At 46.1% G+C, this 21,619-nt stretch overlaps 1 protein-coding gene across 6 annotated transcripts in view; it reads right to left on the bottom strand.

The window, feature by feature from the left end:
• FHL2 (four and a half LIM domains 2) overlaps positions 1–21,619 on the bottom strand; it is a 77,229-nt gene that overhangs the window by 22,809 nt on the left and 32,801 nt on the right. The window contains exons 1-4 of one of the 6 annotated variants that reach the window (XM_011969558.1): positions 15,072–15,454; positions 12,901–12,951; positions 6,468–6,588; positions 2,664–2,843 (exon numbers count right to left, since the gene is read on the bottom strand). In XM_011969558.1, the coding sequence (XP_011824948.1) occupies positions 2,664–2,819 (156 nt within the window). In that variant the 5' untranslated portion in view covers positions 2,820–2,843; positions 6,468–6,588; positions 12,901–12,951; positions 15,072–15,454. Of the gene's footprint in view, positions 1–2,663; positions 2,844–6,467; positions 6,589–12,900; positions 12,952–15,071; positions 15,455–21,619 lie in introns of those variants that run through there. The other 5 variants (XM_011969552.1, XM_011969554.1, XM_011969553.1 and 2 more) reach the window with 5 other exon arrangements.

Genomic DNA, 21,619 nt, shown 5'->3' with positions numbered 1-21,619 from the left:
ATTGAAGTAGGTCAGGACTCTCAAAATTAGCCTAATTCCTATAGGCATGCCAACATTTAAAATGTACACACATGAACACATCCTTTAGAGAGAAGTAGCTGAGGCCCGTGGTGGCTGTGCTATTTTAAGAGAAGACATTGGCCACCAGACCTAAGAGCGCAGTTCCTCTATCAGGTATCTCCCCGCCTGCCAGGACTGTGGGCTTTACTTCCAGAAAAAAACAGGAACATTTCTTTTCTGTCATTGCTTCCACTACAAACCCAACTACCTGCTTATTTTTGAAAGTCAAGAAAATCACGCCTAAAGCATCAAAAGCCCCAAATGCCAAGGTCTCGCTTCAACTCAATGTCTCTTTTTGTTCCAAAATGTAGAAAATCATACAGTGTAACCCCACGTATCTCAAAACATGAATCCGAGTTGAAAAGCTCAGCACAATTCACTCCTGGCTTGACAGCAGCCTGGATGATTTTGGCTGCATTTGGGAGACTCTTGTTTATTTGCTCATAAAACATGCGTGGAAGGATGACTGGTTTTTTGTTTTTTTTTTTTTTTGAGACGGAGTCTCGCTCTGTTGCCCAGGCTGGAGTGCAGTGGCCGGATCTCAGCTCACTGCAAGCTCCGCCTCCCGGGTTCACGCCATTCTCCTGCCTCAGCCTCCCGAGTAGCTGGGACTACAGGCGCCCGCCACCTCGCCCGGCTAATTGTTTGTATTTTTTAGTAGAGATGGGGTTTCACCGTGTTAGCCAGGATGGTCTCGATCTCCTGACCTCGTGATCCGCCCATCTCGGCCTCCCAAAGTGCTGGGATTACAGGCTTGAGCCACCGCGCCCGGCCCAGGATGACTGGTTTTAAGGATCTTTCCACTAACTCACTGGAGAAACGGCAAGTGATTTTTTGTTTTGTTTTTATTTCAGCCACTGATCAGGGATGATTAGCCCCAAATACCCAAAATCTGTCCTTGAAAGTGAGAGTTACCCTTTGCCAGATGGTATCTGAACCACTCACCTACTTAAGTATTTCTTTTCCAGGTGAAGTTTTATCATTGTATTTTTCTCGGGCCGTCTAGTTCTTCCTCAAACTGGACATTTTTATTGATGTTTCCAAAATGAAAAGCGACAAAGAGAGAGGGTGAAGTGTCTGAAAGGTGTGTGGAAGGGACATGTCACAAAAAGAATAAGGAAGCGGCCGGGCACGGTGGCTCAAGCCTGTAATCCCAGCACTTTGGGAGGCCGAGACGGGCGGATCACGAGGTCAGGAGATCGAGACCATCCTGGCTAACACAGTGAAACCCCATCTCTACTAAAAAAAAAAAAAATACAAAAAACTAGCCGGGCGAGGTGGCGGGCACCTGTAATCGCAGCTACTCAGGAGGCTGCGGCAGGAGAATGGCATGAAGCTGGGAGGTGGAGCTTGCAGTGAGCCCAGATCGCACCACTGCCCTCCAGCCTGGGTGACAGAGCGAGACTCTGTCTCAAAAAAAAAAAAAAAAAGACTAAGGAAGCAGTCAGCAGAAAGGGGGCAGTCTGGAACTTACCCTGTCCGCTGCTAGAAGAGCGTGAGGGCTTGTAGCTACATATTGGAACCATCCTATGAAGCAGACCCCTGGTTCTCCCCAGTTTTGTTTGTTTGTTTGTTTTTTGAGAGAGAGTCTTACTCTGTCTCCCAGGCTGGAGTGCAGTGGCATGATTCTCGGCTCATTGCAACCTCCACCTCCCAGGTTCAAGTGATTCTCGTGCCTCAGCCTCCCAAGTAGCTGGGATTACAGATATGCACCATCACACTCAGCTAGATTTTTGTATTTTCAGTAGAGACAGGGTTTCACCATGTTGGCCAGGCTGGTCTCCAACTCCAGCCTCAAGTGATTCGCCTGCCTTGGCCTCCCAAAGTGCTGGGATTATAGGCGTCGAGCCTATGTGCCTGGCCGGGTTCTCCCCATTTTATAGATGTGGGGATGTGCACGGAAGGGTCAAGTAACTGACCCAAGGCCATACAGCAAGTGAGACACGGAGCCCGGGCTGGAACTGGGCAGTCTGGTGGCTGAACTCTCATGCTTGGCCTGTTAAATACTGGTACAAGTGACCAGTGGTCTCTGCTGAACCACGCTGTGCCATCCCAGGAGAGCCGTGAACGCGTTTCCCCATTGAAAGGAAACAATACAAATCCTGTCCTTCTCTCATTAAAGGAAAAGAGCCCACAATCTTCCAAGGACTTTGTGCTTTTATGTGCCCATTTATCCAGGAACCCACTCTGGTTCTCTCATGTACACATTCATTCATCAAATATTGACTGAGCACAGCACCTGCTCCGCGTTACTCACCATGGGGCAAACAGACAAGAGGAAGAGAGCACCGCCCTTAAGAAAGTTACAGTGTTGGTAGGCAGCTGGGTGGTTAGATAAGGGCACTAATAACTAGAACACAGAAAATGTACTCAGAGACACTAAGCACGAAAGTCCTGGCAAGGCCCTCACCCAGTGCTTGTGGGCAGAGATCACATTAGCTAGAGGGAAGAAGCTTCCGAAAGGCTACGTGCAGGGTCCGCACCTCTCGGAGGGGGCTCAAGAGACAGACTTCAGTGGTGGATCAGGGCTTCAGCACAAATCACAGAGAAGCCCGTGTTTCTTGGGGGAGCACCGGGGACCCGCAGAGTCCCGTGGCAGGTACCTTGCAGTCACAGCCGATGGGCTTCCCACACTCCTCGCAGGTGTTGGCGAAGAGGGTCTCGAAGCACGCCACGCAGTAGGGGCTCTCCTCCCGCAGGATGTACTTCTTGCCAAAGAGAGATTCGTTGCAATGGTGGCAGTCAAAGCGCTCGGTCATTTTGACACCTGGCTTTTCAGCAACCTATCAAAAAGAAGGGAAAATCCAGGTCCCATTGAGCACTCTCTGAAAGGGATGCACACAAATACATTAACTGTCCCACTGTCTGTCATCTTTAGCTGAAAGGTGGTTAATTCCTCTGGATGAATAATTAAAACTCACCCTTTAATAGGTCATAATTTTCAATGATAACACCTTTTTTGTTTTCTTTTTCATTAGCTAAGGCAGTTTTGTGTTTGAATGCATTCACTTTGTTTTTTGTTTGTTTGTTTGTTTGTTTGTTTGTTTTGAGACAGAGTCTTGTTCTTTTGCCCAGGCTGGAGTGCAGTGGTGCAATCTCAGCTCACTGCAACCTCTGCCTCCCAGGTTCAAGCGATTCTCCTGCCTCAGCCTCCCGAGTAGCTGAGATTACAGGTGCCTGCCACCATGCCCAGCTAATTTTTATATTTTTAGTAGAGACAGGCTTTTACCATGTTGGCCAGGCTGGTCTCAAACTCCTGACCTCAGGTGATCTGCCCGCCTCGTCTAGCAAAGTGCTGAGATTACAGGCGTGAGCCACCACACCTGGTCACATTCCACTTCTTGAAAAGCACAAATTATTTTTTACTGTGTCAGAAAAAGCTATCTCAGTTTTAAATACAGGTAAGGGCTGGCACCAGAGCCCCCATCCTGTCCGGCTGTGACCCAGCCTTGCATCTTCCCCTTCTCCCTGCCCCCAAAATAGAAAGGCAGGCATAGAAATAATGTGTCCATTTCTATAAAAAGATTTTCCATGAGCTCCTCTTTATGATTCATGATTTGAATAGGAAGAAATCACAGCGGCAAAAGGGAGGGAGATCTGACCTGGGAAACCTGAGAGTAGATGCAATGAGGCCACTATTACCCTTGACCTCAGTGCTGCATTGGGAGTGCAAGCTGACCTTGCACAAGAAAAACTGCCAAAGTCCCTGAGGATGAATCATTGCTCCCTATGGGAAAGATCATCCTGCGGCTGCCCAGGTATCCTGAAAGCAGGATAAAGGGAAAGATTCACTTCCCAAAACAACGATATGGAATAGTCAGAAATGCAGTGGCTGCAGTCAGTGGCTCTCTGGGCAACACTTCAAGCCCTTTCAACAGGAACAAGACACTGGCGAGGTTGCGGAGAAAAGGGAACATTTATACACTGTGCGTGGGAGTGTAAATGAGTTCAACCACTGTGGAAAGCAGTATGGAGATTCCTCCAAGAGCTACAAACAGAACTACCATTTGACCCAGCAATCCCATTACTGGGTATACACCCAGAGAAATACGAATCATTCTACCATAAAGACACATGTACAGGAATGTTCATTGCATCACTTTTCACAATACCAATGACATGGAATCGACCTAAATGCCCAGCAATGACAGATTGGATAAAGAAAACATATGGTGGTACATATACATCATGAAATACTATGCAGCCATAAAAAAGAATGAGATCATGTCTTTTGTGGGAACGCGGATGCAGCTGGAGGCCATTATCCTTAGCAAACTAATGCACGAACAGAAAGCCAAATACTGCATGTTCTCACTTATGAGTGGGGGCTAAATGAGGGAACACATGAACACAAAGAGGTGAACAACAGGCACTGGGGTCTACCTGAGCAGGGAGGGAGGGTGGGAGGAAAGAGAGGAGCAGAAAAGGTAACACTTGGGTACTAGGATTAATACCTGGGTGATGAAATAATATGTATAACAAACCCCTGTGACAACAGTTTACCTATATAACAAACCTGCACATGTACCCCGAACCGAAAATAAAAGTTCAAAAAAAGGCGTCTCCACGCCCGGCACACTGCACTTTTCCTAGGATGAATACATGGTGTGCATAAGCAGCAAGGGATGGGCCCTTCTCTTATGACCATTCCTATAAAATCATGTCAGAATGATCCTGGAGAGAAAACGCCTACCACAGGAATAGCTGGTGTGGAGAAACGTCCATAGGGCATTAAAAACAGACAAGTTTCTTCAGGAATAAATGGCAATATTCCATTTCCTAAAAGTGGAAAGTTTTCTCTGTTGTTAAATAGGTACACCAGGCTGGGTGCGGTCACTCACGCCTGTATTCCCAGCACTTTGGGAGGCTGAGACTGGTGGATCACCTGAGGTCGGGAGCTCGAGACCAGTCTGGCCAACATGGTGAAACCCTGTCTCTACTAAAAATACAAAAAACAAAACAAAAACCAAATTAGCCAGGCACGGTGGTGCATGCCTGTAATGCCAGCTACTCACGAGGCTAAGGCAGGAGAATCGTTTGAACCCAGGAAGTGGAGGTTGCAGTGAGCTGATAATGGCACCTCTGCACTCCAGCCTGGGTGACAGAGTGAGACTCCGTCTCAAAAAAAAAAAAAAAAATAGGTAGACTGGTTGGCTATGTAACTGTGAGCAAGAGTTCACAGGCTCTAAGAAAACTTGGTTCAATTTGCAGTCTTCAAACGATAGGAGAGTGAAATCCCAGAATCAGACCTTCTGATGCAAATAAAATATTGCTGCCTGGTTTATGATTACAGGAAATTTGATAGAGTTTATTAATTTTGTACTATTGCATATACACGGTCCTGACAACTGTAAGCAAGGAAAAGATCATCTTTCAAGCATCCATTCTTGGATATTTCTGTGTTTACAGAATAATTCTCTTCCAAGAGCAATAAATACGCAGCTGGACACATGTGGCAAGATCCGTCCTTCTAAATCACTCTTCCTGGAGTTAAAGAAAACATTGCCTGGACATTCTTGTGATAACATCACAAGATGAGGCTCTTGAGCACTTGAATTATTGTTCTGAAACCCAACGTATAAATATCCTTTGTACCGCGGCCATCTCGGGTTGGAGCAGCCATGTTGGCACAAGATTCAATGCTTTCCTGTAATTGTTCAGTTATTGGCCTTGAAAGTGGCTGTCATTTATTTCATCGCAATTGAGAGCTGCTTTTCCAACATATATATTTTTCCGATAAAAGGTGTGATTTAGCTGTGGGACAAGAGGCTCATGGGCCATTCTGTGCCCACAAACATAAGAATAATAACTTGGGAATTTGAAATAAGAACCATGAAAGGACAGAGAACTATACATTGTGGAATTGTAAAAGCTGGAAACAAATCCCCAGATTCTCTATGACAACTTCCTCATTCTATGGATGGAAAAACTGAAGCCCAGGCATATTTATGAAAAGGAGGGCCCACTGAGCTTTCTCAAATGGCCATCTGACTTAGAGAAAATGAACTCCCAATCTAACTTGAAAGGCCGTCTGTGTGGGTCAGGACAAGCACCAGCCCTGCTAGGGAAGGGAGACAGTCTACACCCTCTGTCAATCTCTGCAGAGCTCCAATTCTGTTGGCAGCTGGTGAAAGGGGTGCATCTGTTTTCCTCTGAGGTAATAATCATGATCATGATGCTCATAACCTGATATATGTTTTTCACCTCCTCCGAATCTACAGGACCAGGACAGAAAAAAAAAAAAAATCTGGCCAGGCACGGTGGCTCACGCCTGTAATCCCAGCACTTTGGGAGGCCACGGCGGCCGGATCACAAGGTCAGGAGATCGAGAACATCCTGGCTAACACGGTGAAACCCCATCTCTACTAAAAATACAAAAAAAATTAGCTGGGCGTGGTGGCGGGCGCCTGTAGTCCCAGCTACTTGGGAGGCTGAGGCAGGAGAATGGCGTGAACCCAGAGGCAGAGCTTGCAGTGAGCTGAGATCGTGCCACTACACTCCAGCCTGGGCGACAGAGCAAGACTCCATCTCAAAAAAAAAAAAAAAATCTAAGGGAATAAACTCTGAAAATAAGTAGGGTTCTACATTTGCTCAAAGTATGACTCAGGTTATGAATGTCATCATCAGTGATACCAGCTCCTAGCAGGAACAGTAGCAGCTGCTATCTGCTCAGTGGGTCCACCTGGGAGGAGGCACCTGGCCCTGTGGTTCAGCTTCTAATTCTACAGAATTCTTTCTGAGAGTGGGTGGATCCCTCTTCCAACTTGTTCCTCATCTTCTAAGAGGTCAGTAGACTTCTACAATGAGCAGAGAGCATTTCTACTCCAACCAACAGGACAGAGCATAAAATGGGCACCTGCAGGAACCTAGGAGCACAGCAGGATGCACTGTGTGAAAGCAGGCCCCTGAAGGAGGTCCACACAGTTACATACTGCACAAACCCTGAGCGTCAGAATAAACAGTCTGGGAGTCAATAAGCAAGCTCAAAGCTTCCCTTCTATTACAACATGTTTAAAAGTGTAACTATAGTCCTATATTAGAAATCTCCTATAACTTGCTTTTTTTTTTTTTTTTTTTTTTTTTAATTGAAACAGAGTCTTGCTCTGTCACCCAGGCTGGAGTGCAGTGGCATGATCTCGGCTCACTGCAGCCTCCACTTCCTGGGTTTCAGTAATTCTCCTGCCTCAGCCTCCCGGGTTGCTGAGATTATGGGCACGCGCCACCACGCCCAGCTAATTTTTTTTTTTTTTTAGTAGAAACGGAGTTTCGCCATGTTGGCCAGGCTGGTCTCAAACTCCTGACCTCAGGTGATCCACCCACCTTGGCCTCCCAAAGTGCTAGGATTACAGGCGTCAGTCACTTGCATTTTTTTTAAATCCCATAAATACCTGATTGCTCATTCATTCATTGAATAAACATTGGTTGAGCTGGAACTATGTGTCTAATGTCACAAAAAGTGCTGAAGATACAAAGATGACTAAGATGCAGGCCCCTGCCCTCAAGGAACTTGTCATCTGGTGAGGAAAAGAGATATATACCAAACAGACTACCAAGCCCCGTACTCAGTGCGTGCTGGAGGTGCACGGTATGATGGGCACGCAGAGGAGGAGTCGCTGAGAGAGCAGGCAGGCATCCCAGGGGAGATGCTATCTGTGCTGGGAACAGGTCAGCCAGGTGATACGGAAGGTCAGGTCTCGGGGTGGAGTAGGCAAAGCCAGAGAAATGAGAGACAGAGTAGGGTAGGCAGAGAGCTCAGGAAGATGGAAGACCCAGTCAACAGCCAAGGCAATGAGGGCCTGGGCGCCTTGTTCATGGACTTGGGTGTGCCAAGCAGGCAGTGGGGTGACAGACAGCCCAGTGAAAGTTTACTGCATGGAAGCCTGCCTTTACTATGCAAGACGGGGGGCAATGACTTCTAAAAAATGTATCAGGGTATCACAGTCCATTTCTGAATCATTTCTTCAAATAAAAGTAGGACATCTTTGTTCTCTAAGGACTTATTAACCTAATTGTGTACAATCCATTTACTCTCTCTGAACTCTTCATCCCTCCTGACAGGTTATCAATAATTCTTGCCCCTTAGCTGGTACACAGGAATGCTAAAAGCATCCGGCAACAGCTTGCAGGGAGATACCCAAACATAAGGTGCCACCCCTTCTTGTTATTTCATTGAATCAAATTCCAAATCACAGTTTCCTGGAGTTCTTATTCCTCACCAAGCTAAATCATTCCATGATGTCATTACCCCTTCGGCCCTGAACAGGGTATTTGAAAAAGGTGGATCTTAGGGTACAGGCTTGACTCCAGGTCAAGGGAACTGCCATGGTTGAGGCAGGTGCCAGGTGCAGCTCGGAGGTCTGGGGATGGCCCAGGGAAGGCCTTGATCTCTGAGTCTCTCGCCAGCCCAGCTTTGACTCAGATATAAGAATAGGTTGCGTACAGGGGCTCATGCCTGTAGTTCCAGTACTTTGGGGGACTGAGGCAGGCATATCATTTGAGCCCAGGAGTTCAAGACCAGCCTGGGCAACATGGAGAAATCCTATCTCTACAAAAAACACCAAAAATTTGCCAGGTGTGGTGGCATGCACTTGTAGTCCCCACTACTCAGGAGGCATGAGCCCAGGAAGTCGAGGCTGCAGTGAGCCACGATAGGACCCCTGCTCTCCCACCTCAAGGAAACAGCCTCATAGTGACACAGACCATGTCTCAAAAAATAAATAAATAAAAAGCATGTAAGAATAAAGGTTCAGAGGGCCAGGAAGCGACAATGCACAGCTCCTACTAACAATTCATACTAATTTTAAAAGTTCACAAGCTTATCAATGTGATCTATTTTTAAAATTTTCAGATTCAAAAACTGTAAAACAAAGTATGAGTGGGGAAAGTGTCAAAGCTAGAGGAACATAATGGGAAAAGGAAAACAGAAAGAGTAAAGGGAAGGGGAGAGGAGTAGTGACAGGACAAAGAAAGGAAGGAGGGGGGGTAAATGAAATGAGGCAGAAGAGAGGCAAGGACCCCATATGCCAGAAAGCTCTTTGTTTTTTTGAGACAGTGTCACTCTGTCACCCAGGCTGGAGTGCAGTGGCCCGATCTCAGCTCACTTCAACCTCCACCTGCCAGGTTCAAGCGATTCTCCTTTCTCAGCCTCCCAAGTAGCTGCGATTACAGGTGTGTCCCACCACACCCAGCTAATTTTTTTTTTTTAACCAGAAAGATTTCAATCAAAGGAAGGGCTGCCATGATAGACAGCCTCGCTTGGCTTGTTGGCTCAGGCCTTGGAGTTCCAGGAGCCTAGCAGATCCCTACAGGTTAAGCCTGAAGAGGTCAGATTAGCAAAAGAAGTCTATTTAAGCATCCTTTTCAATGCACCTTTTATTGGCTACCTACTTTCATCTGACCCCAGTGGGCCCATTTTCTCCTTCCCCTTTGAAACCCGAAGTGCTTCTCCCTATCAACCCTGCTGCAGGAGGTTCCTCTAATGTAGTCATTTCCTAAGGAGAAATCTATGAATGTTCCCAAGTTCTTCCTGCATGCAGCCCTTCAACACATGCAAAAGCAGCTTTGGTAAGTCAGTCTCTGGATCTTTAGATGCCACCGGGGATCCGCATGGGACATTCAATTGCCTATCAATAATCAACCAGAGCTTTCCAGAGCCAATTAGGAAAACTGGTCTATGTGGGCTCTTTTAAAAAATATATTATAAAAGTGTCATGTTTTCATGCAATTGCCCTGTCCTCTGCCAACCGTAAGCATTGGGAAGGGTGCCACTACCTGTCGCTGAGACCTCACCAGCAGGGAACACACACAGGACCACGGGCTTTGTGAATACTTGTGGAATGCATGAACAAATGAATGGATGGGTGAGTGAATGCAAACATGTCGGAGTACAAACATACAGGCAAAAATCAAGCATGAAAAATTAGGAACATATTATGTGAACAATCCACCCTGCATAGCAAACCCAACATGTAATGTGGTTTGGCATATGACATCATGAGCTTCCATCGCTGCCCTCGTCCCTCCCTCCAGATAAGCTGCTGCTTCCGCAGCGGATAGAACTCTTCTTGTTGTGTTTGGACTCCAATCCCATGTGAACACACAGCTGCACAGTCCAGGATGCAGCCTGGCCAGGTCAAGAAGCAAAAAGCCAGCTGGGAGTCTTGCCCGCTTTGGGAAGAACGCACAGATCCCCAACACAGGCTCCAGGTGTCAGCACAAGGCCCTGATGTTCTACAGACACGTGTTGCCTATAATCAAAGATCCTCCATTCAAAGGCACGGGACTCTCACACCTGAAAATGTGCTCAAAGAATACCCTGCACCATTTTGTTTTCCTATGGATGGGAGTGTCTACACACAAAAACTGCTCACCCCCAACACTCGTCATTTGTCTAGCCAAACGATTTGTTTTAAACAGAAATTCTGATGAAATGGAGAGGGCCATCATGTCAAGGAAAGTTGCTGTTTTATAAACTAGAATAACGGATCAAGCCTTGGAGTTCCTAAAGAAAGAGGATCTCTTGAGCCCAAGAGTTCGAGGCTGCAGTTAGCTGTAGTGCTGCCACTATACTCCAGCCTGGGCCATAGTGTAAGACCCGGTCTCCACAAACAAACAAACAAAAAATTATATCAGTTGGATATGGTGGTGTGTGCCTGCAGTCTTAGCTACCTGGGAGGCTGAGGCAGGAGGACTGCTTGAGCCCAGGGGTTTGAGGCTATAGTGAGCTATGATAGCATCTGTGAAAAGCTACTGCACTCCAGCCTGAGCAACATAGTGAAACCCTGAAAAACAAAAAAAAAAACAAAAAAAAAGAAGGAAAGAAAGAAAAAAAGTCATCTAGCATCCACTGGAAATCTATTTTTAAATTGTTGGATTTTAAACAATCTTGGTTTGTAAGGTATAAAATTGACTAGCTTACCACTGTATAATATATTTACGGATTAATTTAATGAGCCTTTACTACACGCATGTACAGGCAGGTGTCAGAGGTGTATTATAGTTTACATAAACTGGTAACTTCCAAATTAAAAATAAATAAATAAACATCTCCATTCATCTCTGGTGGTTCTGTGTGAGGCAATGTTTGAATAAGGTAAACTGCTGTCTTCTGAATTATCTTTTGAATATTGATTACTAAAAAGAAATGGGAAAACAATAAATATCAAATTTCTGATCTGAAGTCCATGACTACAAGAGGAGTTATACTTGTTCTGATGTCATTCAGGCTTTTGAATCCAGCCGACAAGAATGTGTTGAGTAACCACTGTTTTCCATGTGCTACGTGAGGCACCGGGAAGCTGAGATAAAACACACAGTCTATGAATGAGTTCCAGTCTAGTTCTAGCTCCAAATAATTTAAACACCTTTAAGATCCCATCTTGTCGTTTAATCTCAAAACACGTCAATTGCAGCCACGCAGGTCAACCATAGCTGCACAGGCTAGAATGGCGGGTGGCCTCGGGTCCGTCAATCACACCAGTGTAGGGACCGAGGGCGACTCCATCCTGCATGCTATGGCTCTACCATGCCTTCCCTGAGTGAGTTACGAACACTTCTACACCTACAAAATGAAAACCACCCACTCTTTTTCATGGCAGGGGTCTCCTCTCACCTCCCAAGTGTGGCTCACTCTTCACTCTCCCAGCCATCTGAGGTGCCTATGACCCCTACTCCCATGCTGGCCTTTCCCTTGGTGTCCAGCAGCTTCCGTGAATGACTGGCCACCTCCTTCTCACTGCAGTCCTGCGGCTCTGTGGGGTTTCTCTGGCACACTGCAACAGGGCTGTGTCCCGAGAGGCTTGTACGCTTCCTTCTGCTTCATTCATTGCCTGCCTGCTTTTCACTGCCTCCGAAAGTTGTATTAACCCAAACAGACAGGTCTATTTCCTTGTTGACTGACAAGCTCCATATTTATATACTGCAAGGACATTCTGGCATTAATTCTGTTCACCCATGAAAAAAGGGCAGCTGCTTCTGCCACAGACATCCCTCATCTCACTCAGGACTGTACGCCTGGAGGATCTTGAAGCCGCAGACAGAATCAGGGCAGTAAAGGCATGGGTCACGAAGGCTGAAGATGTGTGTGAAGTCTGAGTTCACACCAGGCAAGGCACCACCCACAAGCACTGGGATGGACCCGGGAGACCAGATGCTGCTCCAGACCCCTTGTGACATTCCCATGCAGAGAGCATGTTTTACAGCAAGAGGAAAGCCAAGACTCCCAGGAGCAAAGTAGTGATCAAATCTTTAAGAAAGGGAGAATGACAGCTGGTGGGGAGAATATTTAAGTAGATGCTACCAGAGAGCTGTAGTAGTCAGGGTTTTCTAGAGAAATAGAACCAACAAGAGATGTACATAGAGAGATTTGTTGCAATGATTTATCTCACGCAAGTACGAAGGTGAAAAAGTCCCAAGACCCGCAGTCAGCAGGCTGGAGACCCAGGAGAGCCGATGGTGCAAGTTGCAGTCTGAAAACGGCAGCCTCTATAGACCCAAGAAGAGCCGATGTTTCAATGTGAGTCCAAAGGTGGAAAGGACCAATGTCCCAGCTCAAGCAGTCCGGCAGCGGGGCTTCCCTCTTACTCAGTCTTTTCGTTCTATTCAGGCCTTCAACTGTTTGGAGGAGGCCCACTCACATTATGGAGAGCAGCCAGCTTGACTCGGTCTACCCATTCATATGTCAATCCTATCCAAAAACACCCTCACAGACACACCCAGAACACATGACCGAATGTTTGGGCACCACATGGCCCAGTCAAGTTGACACATGAAAGTAATCATCACGGGAGCTAAAACTGAAATCCACAATTTAGGATGACAGAGGAAATTCATTTGACTCACCCCAAAGTCAAAATGCCAGCCTAGTCTCCAGGAAGACACAGTTCTCAGCCCCTAGAGAAAGCACATGCATTTTGTTTCAGATGGTCATCTTGAGGAAGCGGCTTCAGTATGACGCAACCTGAGATGGACACTTAATAAATGTGGCTTTGATCAAATTCTCATAATAAAACCGCACAGAAGAACCCAACGTCTGACATTTCCATTCACCCAGGCTCAAGGAACTTTTTACCTCAGGGCATCTGAGTCAGAGAGCCGCTTACCAACTTTACCAGCTCAGGCCCCGGTGCTGACAAAGGAAGCTGCCTGAGTCACAGAGGCTGAATAACTGGCCCTCAGCACAGGACGGGAGTAAACTCCTGCTATCTAGTCTGATTTGTGTGTGTGTGTGTGCAATATTCTACTGGGTGTTTTTGACTGCAATTTAAATATCTTTCAGTACTGGAAGTGGCTTAACACGCAATCTTGGGTCAAAGAATGCAGCATAAGGCCTCATAGAAATATTCAAATGTTAAAAAATAAATAAATATTCAAATGTTCCTCCCGTGGTGTGTTTAGGGTTAGAACTCAGGTTCTCAAGTTAAGCTGCCTGGGGTCAGATCTCAGGGCTACCATTTACAGCCTGGGAAACCCTGAGTTAAAGTTACTTTGATCTCTGTTTTCAGTGTCTTTACCTGTAAAAATGAGGCTATCAAATATGTACACACTGTCTATGATGTCCAGACTTTTTAACAACCCTGCCAAAGAGACAACATCATTGTCACTGTTTCCCAGTGAAGGAAACCGAGACACCACGAGATGAAGTGATTTGGCCCAGGCTGCACAGGTTGAGGGACCCGGATGTAAATTTAGGCAGCCTAGATGCAGTCCCCCGCATCCTCTAGCCTACCGCATCTGCCTGTGGCTATTTGTGAGACCGTGAGCTAAAATGAGACAGAATCTATGTGCCCAGAACAGTTTCTGGTCTTTAGTAAGCCCATCATTAGCCTTCATTGACATATGATGGTGTAAACGCATTTTAAACCATGGCAGGCTAATAAACACCATGAAAACACAATTCTATGTATCAATTGATGATCTTCTAAATTGGAGGGTGATCTAAATCCAGTAACACTTGAAAAAAATTTATATAAATGCACAATGAAATGTTCTTTGAGTTTGATTTTATTAAAATTAAATTGATAGACTAGGAATTCCTGTACTTCTAAGACTTGCTGCAAATTTTTTTTTTTTTTGTCTAAAACATCTTCAGGATAGTGCAAAACCTCTTTTCTTTAATATATTATTATAAAACATTCGTTAGTAGAGTCAGCACCAAAAATGTGAGATGTATTTGGAGTTGTGTTTTGAAGACAGTTCTCCTGATTCTAAGCCCAAATTGTGATTTATTACCTTCCAAAATATGTGGAAGGGAGTGCGGGCCTTAAGTTCAGTGCTGTCTAAGTTCACTGCTGCTTGGAGGCCAGCTACACATTTCAGCTAACGGGGTTAGCCTACTTCCAATTAAAACCTGACTGGGGATATGAAAGTAAATATGATTGATTCACTTAAAATCAGAAAAACAGTATTTTCTTCCCTCAATTTCTAGTATGCTAAGATATCACACGAGTGCAACTTAAGAAAAACTTAGAACCTTTTTCATTTAAAATACACCTTTTTTTTTAACCGAATGGTTCAGTTATTATATGTCTACACGAGTCAAGGAGTGAGGTCACACTGCAAGCTCCACTTATTTCTACTGAAGGGAAATAGCCCGGACACCCCCGCGCAGACCACCGTGCCAGGACAACCGGCTCCGGAGTCGGGCCTTGAAGCAAGGGGACAGCGTCACCTCCCCGCAGCCGCCGGCTGGGACCCGCGGCCAGCCTTTACCCAGGCTCGCCAAGCCCCTGCCCGCATGGCGGTGCCCCACCTGGTGAGGACTTGGGCTGTAATCCCCTCTCTGGGGATGGGTCCGTGGGCTCCTCTGAGCTCTAGCGCCCCCAGGGTCTAGCCCCCTCTCATTGCTCCGCTCCCCTCTTCCCGTGGTCTCCCCACTCCCAGCCCCCAGGGATCTGCTCCCCTCTCCCGGGTCTACCCTACAGCTCATTTCCTTTCTCCCGGCTTCTCTCCGCACGGTTCGGCTCCCCTCTCCCAGTGGTCTTCTACGACCCACAGCTCTCCTCTCCACTCACCGGTCTCCCCAACTCCGGATCTGCTCCCCTCTCCCCGGGTCTCGCACCGGATTCGGCCCCCTCTTCCGAGTCCTGGTGGCTAAGCCCCTCGGCCTCCCTCTGGGGCGCAGGGAGCTGAAGGTACTCACGGCGCCGCAGCGACCCGGGGACTCCCGGACGGCGCGGGCGGGCGCGGGCGGCTGGTGGCTGCGGCTCCGCTGCCGGCCGAGTGGAGCGCTGCGCGGCTCCCGCCCTCGAGAACCCCCTCCGTGTCATTTGACCATATAAGGAGATGCACGCCTCGGCTCGCTGGCACCGGGCGTGGGGCGCTGGGGGCGGGCGCCCCCTGGCCTAGCGGTCGCCGTGCCCCCGCCCCGGGCTGCGGCGCTCCCGGCCCGTGCCCTTTGTTTGCCAGGGCTCTTTCTTCTTGCCCTCCGGGTCTTGGGAGCACCGTGGTTATCCCGAGAGTCTCCTCCGACGTGGGCGTGAGTTTCGGACGGGGCCTGGACGCCAGTGGCAGGGGTCTGCCCACGCCGGGATCTCTGCCTGCTCCCAGGAGCAGGAAGCCGGTGAAGCCCGAGGAGGTGCCGGGGGCGGCGGAGGGAGGACGGGGCCACTTCTCCGGAGGCATGTGCCTGGGATGTATTTGCACGGTGGATTTTTTTCCTTCTTACCCTGCAGATGCTTCTTTACGAAAAGAACCCCACAGATGACCGTAAAGAATCGTTCGTTCCACTAGGGAGGGGACTAAAGGAAGGTCCTATCCCCACCTCTCCCTCTCGGGGTCGGAAGACTAGTTAGACATCCTGGATTCCCCTCCAGGGCGGGAAAAGCAAAGTGAGCTGGGAGCGTGCCTCCCACACTCCAAGCCTGTGCCCTCTGAGTGAGGCTGACGCTGGGTAGGGACAGATGGCACTGTTCAACATTGTCGCAGGGAGAGCACAGGCTGAGCCCATCCCTGGGAGAGGGTGCATCGTGATAGAAACGTTTGCTCCTGAGCAGGTAACTGGTCCACTTGCAGAAACCGATGGACGATGAGCAGGTGGACAACAAAGGCGTCCTAGGCACTTTTGGGGGCAGGTGTATTATTTTTAACATTCAGGGCAGCTCATAGGAATACATCCTCCAGAGAAGGCAGGAAGAACTCCGTGATTGCTTTCTTTTAGTTGATACTCCCCATCTGGTAGCCCTCATGGATCTCCATCATGGAATCACAGAACTTGAGAATCAAGGGTTTCATCACCTTAGCTTCCACTCTGTGAGCACTAGCTCCACCTGGTATCTCATTTGATCCACACTTCCTTAAGGTAAAGATTTTTACCAGATTTATGGTGAGGAAAGTTCAGCTCAGAGAGATTTGCTCAAGGCCACATGAAAGGTAACTGTGCCAGCTGAGATTTGAACTGGAGTCTGGTAGATGGCAAAACCATGTAGGTATATTACGGGATCAGAAATGCTTCTCATCCCTCAGTCACTCAGGTGACTCCAGAGGACTGAGACTTGCCATAAGCCCAGCCAGAACTAGATGTGCGGAATACAGCCATCCCCTAACCCCACCCCACGGTGTCCCTGAAACGGGACACTTCCCTGAAGAACCTGAGTTAAGGCCACCCTACCTGAATTTCCGCTAAGTGTCAAGGCAGGCTAGTATTTTGAAATTCAGAGTAAAGTTTGTGTAGAAAAGGCTCCCAGCCCCTGACAGCTACCTAGCAGTGTTGTCGCTATCGTTACATATTAGGAAATGGTCTCCTAGTTCTCAAATGGTGAGCCTTAAGCTGCAGTTTGTAAAAACAAGTCCTAAAATGATGAAACATTAATTCTGCATTTATCTTCTTTCTGATTTCCTCTTGTCTTACATTTTGATTTTTTTAAGCTTTCTGACTTATGGGTGTAATCCATTTAACTTTGCTTTTTTTACTGATAGAGTTATTTAGTTCTGTTATTTTTCTTCTAATAACTGCTTTAGCTGTGCCACATAGTTTCAGCGATGTTGTTTTATTATTAAGAAATTCTGCGATTTAATTTTGTGTTTCATTTTTGACCTAATGGGTAGCAGAACATTTTAAATGACCCTGTGGTAATTTGATAGGATCAGTAAAATCCAGACTCTGGAAGCAAACATACCTAGTTTCTACAACAACAATGCACAAAGAAAAAGAAGAGAGATGGAGGGAGAAACCAATAGATTAAAAAAAGACTTAGCCAACTGCAATGTATGGATATTATTGGATTCTTTTTGTTTTTTGTTTTTTTGGATCTTATTGGATTCTAATCAAAGAATAAACTAGTAGAAAATCAATTTTTATGAGACAATCTGGGAAAATATGACACTGACAGGATATTTTCTAGTATTAATGAATAATTTATTTTAGGGGTGATAGTGTGATTACACACATACATATATTTTTCTTTTCTTAAGTCCTTGCTTTTCAAGAACAGCGCCAAAATATTTCCTAGTGAAACAACATTATGTCTGGAGTTGTTTCAAAATAATTTGGGGTGGGGAAATGGATAGGGCCTATATCTATATGAAATACGATCAGCCATGGATTGTGGATAATCGCTGAAGTTTGATGATAGATATGCAGTAGTTTATCTTACTAGTCTGTCTCCTTTTGTAATGCTTGAAAAATCCCATAACGAAAAGATTTTTAAATTACAGATGAACATACCATTGGCTCCTTACCCAGCATTTCCCTTTATAGGAAATTATCTTGTAGATATGCTTGCTTATGTGCAAAACTGTATACACACAAGGGTAGTCATTGTAGAATTGTTTGTAATGAAAAATACTGGACCATGTTATGTGTTCATCAACAAAGGGCTTAGTTAAATACAGTATGGTGCATTTTAGAATTATTTACATATGTGGCTGTTAAAATGAACGAGGTAACTATATTTACTGATTTGGCATGATCTCCAAGATAAATCAACTGAGAAAAAATAAAAGTAGAGAACACTTTGTAGGTAGAAACCAACCACTTGTGTTCATGAGCAAAGAAAGGACCAGGGAAGACAATGTATACTTATAAGTGGTTGCCTCTGGGGAGATCTGGGTGGTCAGGGGTCATGGGGTGGAAAGGAGATTAACTTTTACTGTACACATTTTTATTTCTTGTAAATTTTGAGCTATGTTAATGTTGTACTCATTCAAAAACTAAATATATATATATTTGAGATGGAGTCTCGCTCTGTTGCCCAGGCTGGAGTACAATGGCGCCATCTTGGCTCACTGCAACCTCCGCCTCCCAGGTTCAAGCGATTTTCCTGCCTCAGCCTCCAGAGTAGCTGGGACTAGAGGCATGTGCCACCACACCCGGCTACTTTTTGTGTTTTTAATAGAGATGGGGTTTCATCATGTTAACCACGATGGTCTTGATCTCCTAATCTTGTGATCCGCCCCCCTCGGCCTCCCAAAGTGCTGAAATTACAGGCGTGGGCCACTGTGCCTGGCCCAAAAACTAAAAATATTTAAAAAATAAAAGCAACACACAGACTCCTTTAAGGAAAATAGGAAACAAATTTGTTAAACTGAGATGAATTGTAAGTCAAAGGAGGTTGGCAAGAAATAGAGGAAGGGAATGCAATTTCTGGGTTTAATGACATGTATGCTTTGATGAGCAAGTCCATCGAAGGACAAAGTATTAAAAACAAATTTTCATGAGACAATCTAGGAATATGTGTTTTGAAAAGTTCCATCTGTCTTGTACATCATTATATTCCTGGGACCTTGTTATAGAGCATGGCACATAGTATGTGCTTAATAAATACATGTATTGAATAAGTGACAGATCACACAATTGTTTGTGACAAGTCTTTCACTATAGTGCGTAAGACTTGTGTAACGCTATCTATGGCAGATCTTTGAAGTCAAGCCAGGATTTGAATCTCTGTTCAACGTATGACTAGCTCTGTGATCTCCAGTAACTACAAAACTTCCCTAACCCTCAGTTTGCTAGTTTGTAAAATGGGTTAATAACATATAGTTTGTGAAATTGTGGCAAAGGTCTTTCGATGCGCATAAATCACTTAGCACTATTAGCACATTACTTGGCATGAAGTAGGCCCTTAGTAAAGTCTTCTGTTTTATTCAATGGCAAAGGGGAAATTAATCCAGAATAAGAAGTAAATGGACTTAACTCCCACAAGAAAGAAGAATTAAGGTTCAGATCCTGTTCTAAAGATGACAGATTATCTTCTTGAGAGAAAACCTCTCTGCTAGGGATAAAAGGAGAGTTCATGGAAGAAAAAAAAAAAAAACATTAAGAAGTACTATTTCCTGGGCAAAGGATCAACGGTGACTGTGATGAGTTATTCAAGTTCTTCTTTTGTTTATTCCAATTATCCTTACATTCCTTCTTGAGACAACACTGCCCATAATGTCTCCCGTCTCTCCTGTAGGTGGGCTTCAGGGAGAGACACAGCTAGGAAGGGAGGAAGGAGAGGAAGAGACTTCCTGCGGCTAGTAGGTCTCAAAGCCTGGTCCCACAGTGCAGCAGGATCCCCTGCAAACCTGTTAGAAGTTCACATTGTTGGCCGGGCGCGGTGGCTCAAGCCTGTAATCCCAGCACTTTGGGAGGCCGAGACGGGCGGATCACGAGGTCAGAAGATCGAGACCATCCTGGCTAACACGGTGAAACCCCGTCTCTACTAAAAAGCACAAAAAACTAGCCGGGCGAGGTGGCGAGCGCCTATAGTCCCAGCTACTCGGGAGGCTGAGCCAGGAGAATGGCGGGAACCCGGGAGGCGGAGCTTGCAGTGAGCAGAGATCCGGCCACCGCATTCCAGCCTGGGTGACAGAGCGAGACTCCGTCTCAAAAAAAAAACAAAAAAAAAAACAAACAAACAAAAAAAAGAAGTTCACATTGTCAGGCCAGCTCCTGCTTTAACAAGCCCTCCAGGTGATTCTGATGACTAAAGGTGATTTGAAGTAAAATAAATACCTCTTAGGGCTTCCAACTCTGGACTCAGTAATTTACCAGAAATCTACAAAATGTCAGTTTATGGGGTGAGGGAAGGAGAGTGAAACAGAGATAGACTAAACATAGACTAGACTCAGGAACTCTAAAATCCAGTTAGAAGTACTACTTCCTCTATCAGTTACTTCACTCAGGGAAGCAGGAGGTAGAAAAGTTTCAGCCAGTGGGTCTGAGCTGTACAAATGCTGAAATTTCATTCTCTGGGAGAGGCGGAAGAAAGGCAGAGCTTCCAGGAGTGTGCTCGCAACTGCCACTCTGTGGTGAGGTCGTGGTGGGGGAGGCTGGTGCGCTAGACCCATCTGTGCAGGGGCAAACAGTAGCCTCCTACCCGGATAGGGGGCTACCCCAGGGGGGTTAGGATGAGCTCACCATTACCAGGTAGAAAGTGAACACAGGAAAACATGAGCTGGAGGTCAGACCCCCGCTACATTCGTTACCCTAACTGACCACTGCTGTCAAGATTGTTAAGCATTTTGTCACCGTTAAAGGATTTCACACAAGCTGCTCCTCCCACTCAAACCTTGGCCAGGAAACTGGTGGATGATTTGCCCTTGATTCAGAGGTAATCGTTCTTAATTGCCTCACATGGTTGGAAGGTGAGTAAGTGTCTAAGATCATAAACGCTGGCGGGAAGGGGTCAGGAGTGATCAAACCAGCTCGCCTCCTGGCAGTGGGGTCAGAAGGCAAGTCCCTGCACGCCTTCCCATGACACAGTACAGATCCCAGGGTGGTGGCACAGAAAGCTGGATTCACTTTTTCTGAAAACACTATTTGCCTGGCTCCAGCAGGAAAGTCTATGGAAGATGACTCTACAGAGGCAGGGTGTACACCTGCCTGTGCCCGTGAGCTGGGTGCAGTTGTGACGGGAGACCCAAGGGCCTCCAGCAAACAGGAGGAACTTGATCTGGTTACAGGAATGATCTTGCAGGATCCAAACTTTGTTCCTTTGCCTGTCAGACTTTCAGGAAAAGCTCAGCTTTCCACAAAGGGCAAGCTCTTTTCCTTTTCTTCTCCCTTCTGCCATGCTCTGGTTAGGAGGGAAAATGCTTGGCTCTTTCTTGAGATACAAAATTTCCATATCCCGTTTCTTCCCGCTCTCCTTTTTCACAGACTGATTTATTGGATGCAAATAGTCAGTGTTTCAAGCCTCAAAAACATGCCAGACTTTGAGCCAAATCCACAAACAACTCCATGATTCCGAGTTTCCCATCCTTGGTTAGAGTTTATTTGGGGCGTTGGATACAAGTTTCCATTGTGGGTTTGATACCTCATTAAGAAAGGCTGTGTTTGGTACATGAATGACCAATAGAATGAAACTATTCGTACCCATAGTTCATTTGGGCCAGTAAATGTTGCTGGATGGTTTCAGTTGAAAAGTATTTGTAAGGTAGACTCTGAAAAATTTTGCTTCTTATTTGAGATCTCTTTGTCTCTGATTTCAGTCCTTTTCAGCAGCAATCCATTCACTTCTCTGCTTGCCTCTCTTGCAGTTTTACTCTTTTTTTCCTCTGTCAACGATTCCAAAATCCATTTCAAGGGAGTATTAATGTCTAACGTCTGTGCAAACCTGGCAAAATTCTCTTCTGAATG

The sequence above is a fragment of the Mandrillus leucophaeus genome, unplaced genomic scaffold (assembly GCF_000951045.1).
Source record: "Mandrillus leucophaeus isolate KB7577 unplaced genomic scaffold, Mleu.le_1.0 Scaffold9, whole genome shotgun sequence".
NCBI lineage: Eukaryota > Metazoa > Chordata > Mammalia > Primates > Cercopithecidae > Mandrillus > Mandrillus leucophaeus.
This window is presented reverse-complemented; position numbering and strand designations above follow the sequence as displayed.